Source organism: Bos indicus x Bos taurus, chromosome 16 (genome assembly GCF_003369695.1).
Source record: "Bos indicus x Bos taurus breed Angus x Brahman F1 hybrid chromosome 16, Bos_hybrid_MaternalHap_v2.0, whole genome shotgun sequence".
NCBI classification, from domain to species: Eukaryota; Metazoa; Chordata; class Mammalia; order Artiodactyla; family Bovidae; genus Bos; species Bos indicus x Bos taurus.
The window spans coordinates 57442965-57459118 of record NC_040091.1 but is presented as its reverse complement, the minus strand read 5'-3'; the positions used below and the strand labels follow the sequence as shown (position 1 = coordinate 57459118).

At 45.5% G+C, this 16154-nt stretch overlaps 1 protein-coding gene across 2 annotated transcripts in view; it reads left to right on the top strand.

Moving 5' to 3' along the window:
* Positions 1-16154, top strand: part of ASTN1 (astrotactin 1) — a 352052-nt gene that overhangs the window by 224275 nt on the left and 111623 nt on the right. For both annotated transcript variants that reach the window (XM_027565413.1, XM_027565414.1), the window contains exons 9-10: positions 9069-9143; positions 15989-16126. In XM_027565413.1, the coding sequence (XP_027421214.1) occupies positions 9069-9143; positions 15989-16126 (213 nt within the window). The remainder of the gene's footprint in view (positions 1-9068; positions 9144-15988; positions 16127-16154) is intronic.

Below are 16154 nucleotides of genomic sequence, written 5' to 3'. Positions count from 1 at the left end.
CCATTCCAGCCCTTATTCCTCCCAGAACTGGTGCTGATATGAAGATAGTGGCACATAATAATGTCATTTTATCATCATGGTAAATTGAGGTGTGGAATGTTTCACCCAACTGCATAGCTAGAAAACTCATTTTTACCAATTTTCTCTTCACCTTTTCTCCTGGATATCTCTCAAACTACCTTTTCCCAGAAACTTAAAAAAAAAATAAACCTCTATTCTCTCTGTTTCACTGCTCCTTCCTTGCAAATGCATTTACCTAGTTAAGAACAGGAACATTTTTCTCAAAAGCCCTCACATTGCATGTGGATATGACAACCTATACCAGAACCCCAGAGTGTTCTGACTGGCTGGGGGGAAACCTTGGAACCATGCTTCTGCCGGAAATCTAGCCTAGTGTGGGCCAGAAGCAAGCTTAAAAGGATGTGCTTTCATTTAACTATGGACACATTATTTTCATTTGTAAAATGATCTCTTTAAGGATAGGTAGAAGAATATATGAGTTCAGAAGAAGCTCCTTGTTTTTAAAAGTCCATCGTGAAATGCCTTTTTCATTATTGCCTCCAGATGAAATATTCTTTCCATACACTGAACTGTGTATGCACATTCATACATACATATATACATACATGTATTCTCTCTCACACTATCCCCTCACCTGTTCCATGTCTATTTATTATCATCTATCTATCTCTCATCTGTATCTCTCCCCCTCATTCATTCCCAGGTGATGAGTCCTAAGTCCTCTACAAGGAAACCCATCACCAGACAATGCTCACCAGAAACTTTCTTTTTTTTTTTTTAATTTTATTTTATTTTTAAACTTTACATAATTGTATTAGTTTTGCCAAATATCAAAATGAATCTGCCACAGGTATACATGTGTTCCCCATCCTGAACCCTCCTCCCTCCTCCCTCCCCATACCATCCCTCTGGGTCGTCCCAGTGCACTAGCCCCAAGCATCCAGTATCGTGTATCGAACCTGGACTGGCAACTCGTTTCTTACATGATATTTTACATGTTTCAATGTCATTCTCCCAAATCTTCCCACCCTCTCCTTCTCCCACAGAGTCCATAAGACTGTTCTATACATCAGTGTCTCTTTTGCTGTCTCGTACACCGGGTTATTGTTACCATCTTTCTAAATTCCATATATATGTGTTAGTATACTGTATTTATGTTTTTCCTTCTGGCTTACTTCACTCTGTATAATAGGCTCCAGTTTCATCCACCTCATTAGAACTGATTCAAATGTATTCTTTTTAATGGCTGAGTAATACTCCATTGTGTATATATACCACAGCTTTCTTATCCATTCATCTGCTGATGGACATCTATGTTGCTCCCATGTCCTGGCTATTATAAACAGTGCTGCGATGAACACTGGGGTACACGTGTCTCTTTCCCTTCTGGTTTCCTCAGTGTGTATGCCCAGCAGTGGGATTGCTGGATCATAAGGCAGTTCTATTTCCAGTTTTTGAAGGAATCTCCACACTGTTCTCCATAGTGGCTGTACTAGTTTGCATTCCCACCAACAGTGTAAGAGGGTTCCCTTTTCTCCACACCCTCTCCAGCATTTATTATTTGTAGACTTTTGGATCGCAGCCATTCTGACTGGTGTGAAATGGTATCTCATAGTGGTTTTGATTTGCATTTCTCTGATAATGAGTGATGTTGAGCATCTTTTCATGTGTTTGTTAGCCATCTGTATGTCTTCTTTGGAGAAATATCTATTTAGTTCTTTGGCCCATTTTTTGATTGGGTCGTTTATTTTTCTGGAGTTGAGCTGTAGGAGTTGCTTGTATATTTTTGAGATTAGTTGTTTGTCAGTTGCTTCATTTGCTATTATTTTCTCCCATTCTGAAACTTTCAAGTTCCCTTCCCAGGTGGAAAGCTGGGTGGTGGTTTAATCCCTAAATCGGGTCTGACTCTTGTGACCCCATGGACTGTAGCCTGCCAGGATCCTATGTCCATAGGATTTTCCAGGCAAGAATACTGGAGTGGATTGCCATTTCCTTCTCCAGGGGACCTTCCCGACTCAGGAATCGAACCTGCGTCTCCTGCACTGCAGGCAGATTCTTTATCGACTGAGCTCCCAGGGAAGCCTGGAAAGCTGGGACTAGCATTTAATCAAAAAGCAAATTTAAAAATACTCTTATCCAGAGCAGGAGTGGTCCCTTTCTGCCCTAGGAGAACAGATGTGCAGGGCTCATCCCATTGGTGTGGCCATGCTGGATTCCACTCATGCAGTTGGGTCTAGGCTACATGGTGGAAGGAATGCCCAAGCAACCGGTCAAGTCAGGTCAAGGCCACGACCAACTTCTGGGCTAACCAGAAGGAAAAACTAATGGAAAAAACCCTGTGATAGCGGATATGTCTTGGGAAAGAGGAGCAAGAACTGAGGAGAGAAACTGAAAGCTTAGAAATTTCCAGTGCTTAACAAAGCCTCTGCATAAACTGTTTGGAATTATGTGAGACAGGGCAGAGAAGAAAAGGCAAAGACGAGGTTATGAATAGCTCTCAGCCTATCCAGTTTGCACGTGTGTCCCAGTGGCTGATGTCTTCCTGTGACAGTGGCTCCTCTGTGGTGCAGATTATGCCTCTGCTCAAGGTAGTGAAACCCCAGATGGCTCCTGTGCTGGCCCGAGAGGACCCTGAATCTAGGCCATCTGTAGCTGCCCACACAGGAGGACCATCTTCAGGGTCTTGATTTGTCAGACTGGCGATATTGACAAACAAACAGATAAGCTCTATTCTGACTTCCAATTCTGCTAATTTTCCTAAACCAAGATGTGACTGGGTTGCCCAGCGTAAGACAGAGAATATTGCAGGCCACATTACCTAAGCTGGAGTCAAAAGACTCAGGTTTTCTTCCAACTACGGTGTTCAGTCTCCTGCCCCGCATCTGGCCTGATGCTATCCTTGGGTTCCGAGGTGGGTACTCTTTCCCCAAAACTAATATTGGTGTAGTCTGTTCTGTAATGCCACCCATTCCTGGTGGGAGGCCGAGCTCTTGCCACCACGAGCAGAGGGAACCTGGGCTAGAAATGATCGTTTTGTTTGACACTCCCCATCCTCCCGGCTCTAGCCCTGGAAACTGAATGAGAGTTGAAGCTGTTTGGATGCTTCTGCTTCCCTGGCCCCAGAGACTGGTCCGGGTTCCTCATCTGATCTGAGATAGATCAAGCAGTTCTTCCATGGATTATTGTTTCCGTGGATGGGCAGTGTCTCTCTGTGGCCTGAGCTTGTAAAGACATGAGTTGGAGCTATGAGAGGCCAAGTCTCCACCATGTGCATGAGCCATTTTGAAAAAATGGTCCGATAGAGTGAGAAACAGAGAAGAGGGACAATTATTAGGGCCTCTAGACCTGTTGCCGGGCATCCCCGTGACAGCTTCCATCTGAGCTTGGAAATGGATATGTATCTTGGGCTCACATGCAGAATGCCTAATGCAAAGACCTCTTCCTCTTTCAGTTGGTCTCAGGTAACTCAGCTCTAAGTGTTTTCAGCACTTTTAGGTCTAGCTCTTCATCACTTAGGGATTCCCAGGTGGTTCAGTGGTAAAGAATCTGCCTGCCAATTCAGGAGAGTCAGAAGACTTGGGTTCGATCCCTGAGTCAAGAAGGTCCCCTGGAGGAGGAAATGGCAACCTACTCCAGTATTCTTGCTGGAAAAATCCCATGGACAGAGGAGCCTGGCGGACCACAGTCTGTGAGGTTGCAAAGAGTCGGACATGACCGAGCACACATACTCCATCACTTCACCCTGCCTTTTCCTAGGTGGCCCCCTGTGGCCTCTCCACTCACATGCATCATTCTCCCCTCTGCTACCCCGCCACGCACCGCCAACACCCAGCCCTCCCGGCGCCCAGGGTGAGTGATCTGCCACTGCCAGGACCACTTAGCTTATCTGCTCCAGTCCCATGCCTCCTCCTTTTTACTCATTCCCTGCTATTTGTCTGGGCGTTCGTGTGTTTCTTCAGAAAGACTATAGATTCCTTTGAGAGCAAGAATCTCTTTATGCCGACTCCCGTTGCCTAGTATCACAGTTCACACACAATAGGCCCTCCATAAATATTTGCTAAATAAATCAAATAAGAATCCCCATCTCCCTGACAGATCATCCCTGACTCAAGGGAAGGAAAGAAGTCAATTCTCTTTTCCTTCCTCGCTGAAGCAATTTGCAGACTCTCTGATTCCTCTTCCCCTCTCACAGCGTGCCCTTCTCCTCTCTGCATCTCAGGTCAGTGCTGTAGAGTCCCTGTGAAGTGGGGCCTGGGTGGGAGGTGGGAGTGGGGTCTGTCTCCCACACGCATCATTGGCTCCTCTCCAGACAACACAAATACATTTACAAGCTGAGTTAAAGCCTGGTGTGGTACTGTGTTTGCCTCTGAAGGGAAGACACTGCTTCCTCATTAAAAGCTTGGGAATCTCCTTTTTGTAGTATTTATATTGGATTCAGGTAACTAGTACATTTCACTTATGTAACAGATGCTGGTATGGCACTCACTGAATGCCGGACGCTGTTCGGAACGCTTTAATCATAGTAACTAGTTCCACCTCATGACAGCCTTGCCAGGTTGATAAAGTTATTACTCTCAGCCTCATTTCACAGATGAGGAAATGGGGACACAGAATGATTAAGGGACTTGGTCAAGGTCACACAGCAATTGATCGCTAAGCTGGAATTGGAATAGGCAGGCCAGAACCCACGGCCTACCCACTATGTCCTGCTGCCTGTCCCTGTGAACAGGGTGGGGTCCAGATGGCACATCTGAGTTGCCTGTTTTGACACTCGGGACTCTTGAGAGCAGGAAGTCTCTTTGCCCTGACTATCTGACAGCACGTCAACGTGTGCTTAATCAATGTTTCTGGGCTCACTGATTCTTTACCTATGGCTTGAATACAGGTTTATTTATATTATTCTATGTATTTAATTGTCCACGCTGTAATCAATGCTAGTCTAAAATTTGGCTCCACAAAATATATTTCAAACAACCAAGGAATCATGCCAAGAATTAACGCTAATTACACACTATACCCATTTTGAGTACTGGAGATGACTTGAAAGCAAAACGTGTGTTGTTTAAAATTATTCAACTGATAGTAAATAAAATATGATTTTGTCCAAAGGAGAGAGAAAGTTGCAGGTCCCTTTTCTCTTTTTATTGCCTTCTCTAGGTATCTAGAATCAGATGGGACATTTTTTTCCCCTAATTTTTAGTCTTTTTCTTGAATTAGTACGTATTTTTTAGCTGCTCTTAAGCCACACTTACTGTTCAGCAAAAAAGAATCATATTCAAACCCCACTCTGTGGCTTTACCTCCAATGAACAAAACAAACATGAAAAACACACGTGGGCTATTTATTTGATGCAGGGGTTATTCATAGGATGGTGTTTGGATACCTTTGGGAGCCAATTCTAGTTGCCTCAGGGTATTCCTAAGTTGAATTCCAGGAATAAAGTGTTTATAAATAATGAGCATAAAAAAGGAATGCACTCATCCCAGCCACTCCTTTATAGAGACCCAGTGGCCTTATTTTGCAGCTACCAACTCCTTCAAGTAGTTAATTGGTTAGCTGGTTGGGTTAAGTTGGTGTCTCAACGCTATCGGACCCAACACTCTATTTTATGACAAATTTAACTCTTTTTTTAATCTGTAAATGAAATCATATATAATAAAGCCTAAATAAATAAAAATTTAAAATAATATGAAGTGGTTCAGTTCAGTTCAGTTCAGTTGCTCAGTCGTGTCCGTCTCTTCATGATCCCATGAATCATGGCACGCCAGGCCTCCCTGTCCATCACCAGCTCCCGGAGTTCACTCAGACCCATGTCCATCGAGTCAGTGATGCAATCCAGCCATCACATCCTCTGTCGTCCCCTTCTCCTCCTGCCCCCAATCCCTCCCAGGATCAGAGTCTTTTCCAATGAGTAAACTCTTCGCATGAGGTGGCCAAAGTACTGGAGTTTCAGCTTCAGCATCATTCCCTCCAAAGAAATCCCAGGGCTGATCTCCTTCAGAATGGACTGGTTGGATCTCCTTGCAGTCCAAGGGACTCTCAAGAGTCTTCTCCAACACCACAGTTCAAAAGCATCAGTTCTTCAGTGCTCAGCTTTCTTTACAGTCCAACTCTCACATCCATACATGACCACAGGAAAAACCATAGCCTTGATTAGACGGACCTTTGTTGGCAGAGTAACGTCTCTGCTTTTGAATATGCTATCTAGGTTGGTCATAACTTTCCTTCCAAGGAGTAAGCGTCTTTTAATTTCATGGCTGCAGTCACCATCTGCAGTGATTTTGGAGCCCCCAAAAATAAAGTCTGACACTGTTTCCACTGTTTCCCCATCTATTTCCCATGAAGTGATGGGACTGGATGCTATGATCTTCGTTTTCTGAATAATTAAAAGAGAAGTGATAATAAATAATTTATAGTAATGTAGCTATTTTAATGTATAAATTCTCTGCAGTATTACAATAGGAGAAATAAAGTTGACAGACATTTGCATGTCAAATGTAGACATGTAGACTCTACTAATGTAGGGTCCCCATAATATAAAATGTGAAGTAATATGTAATACACAATATATATAAGAGCAATTGGGTTGATGTAGACATGCTGTATTGGTGACTCAAAGACCATGAACAGCACTGCAAACAATGATGTGATTTTCCAAAACTATGAACGAATCTTGGCAAAATTTCCGAGTAATCTTGTATAATCTTCTCTTAATTTACATGGTAGTTATACACCTAGACAATTCATCTTATATTAAAACAGTACAAGCTGCTTTGTGCTTGTGGGTAAATGGAGTTAGTGTCTAGGCTGAGATAATAATAAGCAGGTTTTTACCTATGTAAATGTGCAGCAAGACATTCAAAAGTTTGCAGGGCCTGGGGGAATTTTTTGTCATGCAGGGCTGTCCTGAACACTGGACAGCCTTCTAAATTCGAGACTTCTAAATGCCCTTTAAAGAATTCACCTGCAATGCTGGAGACCCCGGGTCGATTGCTGGGTCAGGAGATCCACTAAATCAGGAAGATCTTGGGTCAGGAAGATCCACTGGAGAAGGGATAGGCTACCCACTCCAGTATTCTTGGGCTTTCCTTATGCCTCAGCTGGTAAAGAATCCGTCTGCAATGTGGGAGACCTGGGTTTGATCCCTGGGTTGGGAAGATCCCCTGGAGAAGGGATAGGCTACCCGCTCCAGTATTCTGGCCTAGAGAATTCCATAGACTGTATAGTCCATGGGGTTGCAAAGAGTCAGACACTACTGAGCGACTTTCACATGCTAAATGCCAGTAATATCCTGCAGTCATTGTGTCATTCAATGACGATTGCCCTAAATTTTCCCTAAATGCCCTCTATTGTTGACACCATTGACAACAACTGGGTTAATTCCTAGTGTTGGATTTAGTCTCAAATGATTATGTCGATTTATTCTCCTGACTTTCTGTAGTCCTTGAAAGCCAAAGGCACGACGTCTGCAATAAAATCCTCAGTAGTTAGGTTATTGGTTGGTATGATTGGTTATACATGGAGACTGTACATTCCATGAGAGCAAGGGCCCAGTTCACTCTGTACCTAGTACATACCTAGTATCCACATGAGGCTGGGCTTTATAAGTCTTGCTGGAAGGAGTAAATAATTTGGGAGTTGGACATCTGGGTTAACATAGAGATAAATGCTATTGAAAAGAAATAGTTTTGGTAGTTTCAAGTATATGCGACATCCAAATGCTAGGGTGCGTGTGCATGCTTAGCTGCTTAGTGTTTGAACCCTTGTCTCTTAGTCTCCTGCATTGGCAAGTGAGTTCTTTACTACAAGCTCCACCTTGGAGGCCCACTCACTAGAGAGACTGGTGAAAAGAAAGTGTTAGTCGCTCAGTCGTGTCTAACTCTTTGCAACCCATGGACTATAGCCCGCCAGGCTCCTCCGTCCATGGGATTTTCCAGGCAAGAATACTGGACTGGGTTGCCATTTCCTTTTCCAGGGGATTGTCCCAACCCAGGGATTGAGTCTCCCACATTGCATGCAGATTCTTTACTGTCTGAGCCACCAGGGAAGGTAGTTAAGTCTTATTCAAAAATACCATGGTTGTTTCTGGTTGAATGAGTGACATGGTAATGATTGAAACCATCTGGGACCTGTCAAAAACCCAGAACCTTCAAGTCATTTTGAGGGGAAGGGAGCATGATGAGAACCCACTGTGAGCTGTGGCTTTGGCCTAAAAGGTTTGCTTCATCTTCATGGTGTCTATGAAGCCACTATTAACAATCCTGTTTTTAAAAATGATAAAATTAGACTCAACAAGGCAAATAATCACCCAAAGACAAACAGCTGACTCAACAGTAGAACAGAGTTTGAACCCAGAACTGTCTGATTCCGGAGGCTTTGTCTTTCCAAGAAATCATACTCCCCCTCTTTCTTCAGTGAGACAAAGCTACTGCTGCTGCTAAGTCACTTCAGTCGTGTCTGACTCTGTGTGACCCCATAGACGGCAGCCCACCAGGCTCCCCCATCCCTGGGATTCTCCAGGCAAGAACACTGGAGTGGGTTGCCATTTCCTTCTCCAATGCATGAAAGTGAAAAGTGAAAGTGAAGTCGCTCAGTCATGTCCGATTCTTAGCGACCCCATGGACTGCAGCCTACCAGGCTCCTCCATCCATGGGATTTTCCAGGCAAGAGTACTGGAGTGGGGTGCCATTGCCTTCTCCGGAGACAAAGCTAAGGATCTGTTAAATCTATACTTGTTGCTAAGTCACTGAAGGGCCATAAATTCTGGCTATGATATTATTATAATTTTTTTCTCTATGGAGTTCCAATTGTCATGTCTATTAAATTCCACTTTTCTGGTGGGTCAGTGATTTTTGGATTGATACTGTTCTTAATTGAGTGCCAGCATTCTGTGTCTTGTGAACTCACATTAGTGGGATTCTTGAGAACCCGGACTAGGTCCCCTCTGTCTTTGGGTCTCCAGAACCTTGGCATGGTACTAGGCACAGAGTGGACATTCAGGGAATGTTTGTTGATTGACTTTAATTGTGTGCTGTTTCTCCTTTCAGGCCTTGGCCTTACACAATATTTCAGCGAGGCTTTGACCTGGTTTTGGGAGAACAGCCTTCTGATAAAATATTCAGGTAAGTGGTTGCCTAGGGATGTGCTTACATAGGGATGTGCAAGCCCCACATCCCACTGAACTTTCTTTCCTAGTGGTAATTTATAAAATGGGGAACACATGTAGTCATTCTACCCTTCCAGTAAGAGGAACCCTTGCCCCCTTCATCCAGTGAGAGCGTGGAGTGCGTGGAGGATGAATGGATCCTGTTGAGGTCCTGGCTTCCTTCCTTGCCTGCTCTGGAACCCCCACTCTTGGAACCCCCTGATTCCACACTTGTTAAACAGAACTGCGTTGCATGCCAGGCTCTATTGTTGTGAAGAATACATGAGATAATGCGGGGAAAGCCCCCAGCAAGGGAACTGGCAAAGAACAAGCAATTATTGTTAGTTTTTGCCTCTCCATTTTGCATCTAATTTGCACCTTCCACATAAAGCCTTAAGTTGTTTAGAACAAACCCCTCCCACCTCTGCCTCTGTCCTTTCTCAGCCATACTTCATAATTATTTTCTTTAATCTACCACCTTCCTCGTCGAATTGGATGTTTCCAGTCTCTCCCAAATTTCTACCTACATACCTGGGAATGGTATGTATTAGACAAGTCAGCAGGCAGAGGAAGAATTTGGGTGCCAGCCATGAACTATGGGATTTTCATAAAGTCTAATTCCCACCAGACCTTAGCTGGAACACAAGTCTATCTCCAGGCTAAGACTGTATCTTCCATTTATTCTGTCAGTCTATTTTTCACTCAATGTGCATCTGCTGAGTACCCAGTAAGTGCCAGAGATTGTGCTTGTGCTGCCTGTGCGGACATGAGTGCACCTCCCTTCGTGAACAAGTCCTCTGGGAGAGGCATAAATAGTCCTGCCCAAGTGTCTGATGTCAGAGGAGCAATAGCTACTGCATGGCATGTTAGAGGAATGACATGCAAAGAGAAAACTTGCTTCCTGTTCACTGCAGTCAGAGGGTGTGTACAGAGTCTTGCCTATTCCCTGCCCCAGCCCCCACTATCAGCCAGTTCCAGCCTTGATGCTAATCTTTCTCCTGTATTTGCCTCCTTGAGCTGGTTCCTCTGCCTCAGCTTCTCCTGCTCCTTCTCTCTGTCTGGGATAGACTGGGCTTGGCCACTGCCACGCTCTCCTAAAGCACCTTTCTAGCTGGGAGTCCAGATTCACAGAACTGCTTTCTCCCAGAGCCTTCCCTGCCCTTTTCTCTTCCGAGTGTCTCTCCTGAGACAGGCTGGGTTATATTAATGGCCTTGGCCGCAGGCGGCTTTTGAGGATTTGTTCCACAAGAGATGTCAGCTGTATTCCTTAGACTATGACTCAAGCATTTAAACTTTCCAACAATGATTTATTATCGGGCTGACTCTTTTTTTCCTCCCGTTTTCCTACCACTTGTCTGTTGGGACCTTCGAAAGGTGATAAAGATAAGGCAGATGGGGAGTCTGGTGGGGGTTGATTAACATGGATAAGTTCCCACTCCCCTAAAAGTCAGAAAAACTAGGGCCTCCATGAAATTGCTGTTAGAGAAGAACCTGCACAAAAATCGTGTTTCTATCCCCACAAGCACCATCTGTTCAAATTTGTTAGGTACCAACTGGATGTGATACCCACTTACGACAGAAGGAGTCAGTTGTGTGGTTTGACCCATGCGGTCAACTATCTCAGAAGTCGGTGGGTTAATCCATAAGTGATTAATCATTTTGATCCTTAACAAGACAGTAACTAGGCTCTCAGATGAGAACACTGGGTCATGATCTCCTTATTTCAGATACTTAGAATTTTAATCAGAACCTTCTGTGATCTGAGTAAACCAACTACCAGTGGCCACTCTGGAAAATTCTGTGATCTGGTCAGTGACTACAATTTCTTGCTGCTGCTACTGCTGCTGCTGCTAAGTCGCTTCAGTCGTGTCCGACCCTGTGCAACCCCATGGACTGCAGCCCATCAGGCTCCCCTGTCCCTGGGATTCTCCAGGCAAGAACACTGGAGTGGGTTGCCATTTCCTTCTCCAATGCATGAAAGTGAAAAGTGAAAGTGAAGTTGCTCAGTCGTGTCCGACTCTTCATGACCTCATGGACTGCAGCCTACCAGGCTCCTCCGTCCATGGGATTTTCCAGGCAAGAGTACTGGAGTGGGGTGCCATCACCTCCTCCGACAATTTCTTAAAGGAGCTAAATAACTATTTACTTGGTACTCTGTTCACTTATGATATAGAATTTTGACACATAAACTGTATATGTGATATAGAGTCTCGGTGGGACCAGGGCATGAGTGTTTTGTAAAAACACCACGGTAATTCCAATCTGTACCTGGGATTGAGAAACACTGGCCTGGAGCTTCTCCAATCCATTGCATCAATTCACAATGACTTTCTACCTCCAGATTTGTATATATACTGACTTTACTATGTATTTGTCAATTATTTATTTCATGGTTATTTCTAATTTGTGTATTTGCTTCTCCAATGAAATGGTTGTCATCCTGAAGGGAGGGGAGTACCTGTTATGGTTTTAAATATTTAATATCTGGCACACCATTTTGAACAAGCATGTGTGTACTCAGTCACTCAGTTGTGTCCAATTCTTTGCTACCCTATGGACTGTAGCCTGCCAGGCTGTTCTGTCCATGGAATTTTCCAGGCAAGAATACTGGGGTGGGTTGCCATTTCCTACTCCAGGGGATCTTCCCAAGCCAGGAATAGAAACCACATTTCTTGCATCTCCTGTATTGGCAGGTGGATTCTTCACCACTGAGTCACCTGGGAAGCCCTTTGAACATATAGGTGGTGGTTGAGTCACTAAGTCATGTCTGACTCTTGCGACCCCATGGACTGTAGCCTACCAAGCTCCTCTGTCCATGGGATTCTCCAGTCAAAAATATTGGAGTGGGTTGCCATTTCCTTTTCTAGGGGATCTTCCTGACCCAGGATTCAAACCCAGATCTTCTGCAATGCAGGCAGATTCTTTACCAACTGAGCTACAAGGGAAGCCCTTTGAGCAAGTAGGTTTTCAGTAAATATCTGTAGATGATCATTTCAAGTATTTCCTAATTAGATTGAGAAAAGGCCTTGAAACCTAACCTTGGTAATCTGTAATCCCAAAGAATGCCTTAGAAGGGGTCCAAGCTAGACTCACAGGGTCCAGGGGAACCCTGAACCTCCAGGATGCGTCTCCTCAGCCAACTTTCCTGGTGCTGAAGATGGTCTTTCTATGGTAGCTAGGGTCACTCTATTCCACTAGACCCTCTGGTGGCAGGGGTGAGTACAGACCAAATTTTTCTCTCGAAGACCGTCCTCCCAAGTCTGTACTTGCGTTCCTTGGAATAAGACCTCCTTCTGGAATGGCCTGCTCTAGGAAAGGGTGGAGACGCCAGGCTAAGAGCGACTTTTCAGTTTTCCCACATTCTGTTTCATGCCAAGCCACAGCGAGAGCACAGGCTTATTCCGTCCAGTGCTTTCTGGCAAACATTTGCTTCTGGACAGAAATTTCAAGTGCCAGTTCAACAGGGCCATGTGCAGGGCTCAATCCACAGCTGAGCCATCAACGGTGCTGGTCACCACCAACTGTCATGCGAGAAGACCCAACCTGGGAAAGCGTTCCAGATGTTCACCCAACTTCTGTTTGGTGGCTTTTTGAAGTCCTTCCTGCCAAATCCACATGGATGAGGGACAGATGAGATTTTAGAAAGCAGCTTTTCTCTGACAGTTTGTTCTATATTTGGATTTTGGAGTCACTCAGTAGATTTTGCAGATAAAAGAAAACTTCAGAATTTCATAGGCATGAGCCAACATGGGCTGGAAAGCGGCTGTGAGCAACACTTGAGAATCAGGCTATTGCCCATCTTTCCCACTTAAGGAGAGGTGACCTTGGGAGGTTGCTAAACTTTTTAAAACATTAGTCGACACCTTGGTAGAATGGGAGAAAATGACTAATCTCAGAGGGCAGCGGTGAGGATAAATCACACAGTCCTACAGAGCACCTGCTTTAGAAAGTTCTCAATAAACGTTGGTCTCTACCCACACCTGACTTTGCTTCACCTACAGGACTTCTTCACCTTGACCCTACCAGAGAGTGGAGGTTTTCTTATTAACTTGGTAGAGTGTCATGTTTCAGAAGCTGCTGTGCATTCAGGAAGATCTTTATCCTATCAAATCCAGATCCATCTCAACCATTAAATGTATTCAAACAGAGCGATTAACCCATATCCTATTTTAAATGAACAAGAATTTCCACCACCGCCTCTATCTTTAAATTGGGAAATTGGGATTATATCCGCTAGCAGCCTGTTCAAACTAAAGAACATAACTAAATCTCCTGTTGATCAGTCAGTAAATATTCATGGAGTGACCTTCCTGGGTCAGAAATTATGTTTGGCAGTGGGGAATACAAAGATGACAAAGAACTGTCCTCTGCCATCCAAGAGAGAATGTTTGTATGAATGGTGATGGACATGTGAAAAGGTGGGTATAGATCAGCATCTCAGGGTGATAAGGTGCCATGTGCAGAAGAGAGTCCCTTACTCAGCCTAAGAGTGTGAAGGCCCTGGGGAGCTTTCAGGAAGAGGTGGGCCCTTAACTGAGTCTTAAAATGAGTCTGGCAAAGGAGAGGAAAGAAAATTCAGAAAGGAGGATTAAGAGCAAAGGCAAAGAGATGAGAAAATCAGGACAACTTTAGGAGCCATAGTCCAATTGCATTGTAGGAACAGAAAGTTTGAAGCGATTTTGGTGACAGAAGCCACTGGACACTGACATCTTTGGAGATGTGGACTGAGTTCTGTGGTTTAAAGTAAAGGGTTAATCGCTGAGTCATGTCAGGCTCTTTATGACCCCACCAGGCTCCTTTGTGCATGGAATTCTCCAGGCAAGAATACTGGAGTGGGTTGCCATGCCCGCCTCCAGGGGATCTTCCAACCCGGGACTGAACCCAGGTCTCCTGCACACACACACACCCACCAAATGCCCTCCCCAAGCATGTGTGTGTGTATATAGGAGGGGTGTGTGTGTGTGTGTGTGTGTGTGTGTGTGTGAAGAAGCTGGCATACTTTCACCAGGCACAATTTCTCAGAAGAGTGGGGTGGTGGGTCTCCTCTTCTGTCCCCCTAGTAATGGGCTTCCCTCATTTGGAGCAGACAGCTCCCCCACAGACATCACCCCCCCATTGCCTCTGGTTCCCATGGGTAGGGAGAACTGAGTGCCTCCTTCAGAGCAAAAGCATCTCTGCTATTTCAGTGCTGCCTAATGCAGAGGTGCCCCCACAGGTCAGAGAAGTAGGGCCCTGAGAGTCAGGCTGGGAATCGGGGAGAAACCTCCCCAGTCCTGCCCCAAACCCACGTGCTCAGTGGTTTTGCCCCCCAGCCACCCTGGGCCCCTGCTTTCTCTTCTTTCAGCTCCTCTACTACCCAGGTCTGTCCTTCAGAGAGTGGCTGAAAAAGCATGGGGCTTAGTTACTAAGTAACTCATGAGCCTTGGGCCATGGGGATTCTCTGTGGCCCACATCCTAAGCAGGGCTACATGTCTCATAAAAGATCTCACGTCATCAGTCTGCTTTCCTAGCATCTCAGGCAACCTGGAGCGGCAGGGGGTGGGGGGGGGGCGGTGGTGGAGAGAGGAGCGTGTGGGTTAGGGGAGAGAAAGGAGTGGGACCTGCAGTGGTGCTCAGCGACCAGCATGCTAATGGAGCCGGTGCTGGTTCTGTTTAATTGTACGCATCCTTCCATTGTTCCACCCTGCACATTAAGTGGGAAGGGGACGCCAGACTGCCACAGCCTCGTGATATCCCACCCACACTGGCTTTTATCCCAGGGACTATTTTTGACTGTGAACACAGAGCATTTGAATGCCTTTGGAATCAAATGAATGAATAAATAAACAAATACTCTCTCATGGTTTCCTTAAGCTCTCCCGTGAAATGCTGATTGATTCCTTTATTCCTTTTAGCCCTTGTTATAGGAAAAAAAAAAAATCTTCCTTGCCTCCAGAGGGTTAGCGCCATTAGCTAGGGGTGTGGGTAGAGAGAGAGAGCAGAGAATACATCTAGGCTTGCCTTGTTCATCTTCTTCTCTCCCCCTGGGAGGCTCCTGGCTTCAATTGTTTCCGCTCCCATCTCACAGAAGCCAGAAAAAGGGAGTTTGCTTCTTTCCTTTCCTTGGTAGGGTTCCTCCAGGCACAGAGAGAAAGCATCGCTACCAGTGTGGGTGTGCAATTTGAGGGATGGGAATGGTGGGAGGCCGGTGTGTCTTTTCAATTAAAATGCTTCCAGTTATATCTGACTTAAGATCAGGGAGAAGACAATGGCACCCCACTCCAGTACTCTTGCCTGGAGAGTTCCATGGATGGAGGAGCCTGGTGGGCTACAGTCCATGGGGTCGCTAAGAGTCAGACACGGCTGAGCGACTTCACTTTCACTTTTCACTTTCATGCATTGGAGAAGGAAATGGCAACCCACTCCAGTGTTCTTGCCTGGAGAATCCCAGGGATGGGGGAGGCTGGTGGGCTGCCGTCTATGGGGTCGCACAGAGTCGGACACGACTGAATCGACTTAGCAGCAGCAGCAGCAAGATCATGGAAGCCAGCTTCAAATCTGAAGGAAACTGGAACTCGATGTCTTATGGTTTGAAGAAGAGACACTTTTAGCAGCTGGCGAGTGGATAACATGTTGAGCTCTCCAATGGTCTGGATGCGTGAGCAGGGGTCAGCCTCTCTGCCTCCATCAGACTCAATTATCTCATCCATAAAATGGGAATATGCTCTCCTTTTTGGAAAGGACTACAAGGGTTGAGAAGGAAGCAGCTGGAGTTAGGGTGCCAGGTCCTCCGGTGGTGTTTATCCCCCATCCCTAACCAGGTGGTGTTGGGTGTCCCTGCAGATTCACCTACACGCTTGGGGAGGGCATGTGGCTGCCGCTCAGCAAAAGCTTTGTGATTCCACCTGCTGAACTGGCCATCAACCCATCAGCAAAGTGTAAGACAGACATGACAGTGATGGAAGATGCTGTGGAGGTCCGGTGAGTCCAGCCTCGGGGCCCGAGGCAC